The sequence below is a fragment of the Penaeus monodon genome, chromosome 31 (assembly GCF_015228065.2).
Source record: "Penaeus monodon isolate SGIC_2016 chromosome 31, NSTDA_Pmon_1, whole genome shotgun sequence".
NCBI lineage: Eukaryota > Metazoa > Arthropoda > Malacostraca > Decapoda > Penaeidae > Penaeus > Penaeus monodon.
In genome coordinates, this window is record NC_051416.1 from 19113065 (window position 1) to 19113365 (window position 301).

Genomic DNA, 301 nt, shown 5'->3' on the forward strand with positions numbered 1-301 from the left:
TCCGTCCCAGACGGAGAGAGAAAAAAAAGAGAAAAAAGAGTGAGAAATTAGAGAACATCAGCGAAATCAACGACACACTTAAACCTCCCTTAACCGCAGCCACCCCTTCTGCGCCTCCTTCAGGATCCCTTGAGATACGGTCGCTGGATGACCAAGAGGATCGTCACCATGGCCATCGGGGCGATCTGGCTGCTGAGCGCCCTCGTCTCCTTCCTGCCCATCAACCTGGAGCTGCACCGTCCCGACCCAGACACAGACGCTGTGAGTTGATTCCCGAGTCTGTTCCGTCCAGCTAGAGTAT

General features: G+C 54.5%; 1 protein-coding gene across 2 annotated transcripts in view; it reads left to right on the plus strand.

Annotated features, from left to right (window-relative positions):
- LOC119593063 (dopamine receptor 1-like) overlaps positions 1-301 on the plus strand; it is a 143952-nt gene that overhangs the window by 122332 nt on the left and 21319 nt on the right. For both annotated transcript variants that reach the window (XM_037941968.1, XM_037941967.1), the window contains exon 4: positions 122-261. In XM_037941968.1, coding sequence (XP_037797896.1) covers positions 122-261 — 140 coding nt within the window. The remainder of the gene's footprint in view (positions 1-121; positions 262-301) is intronic.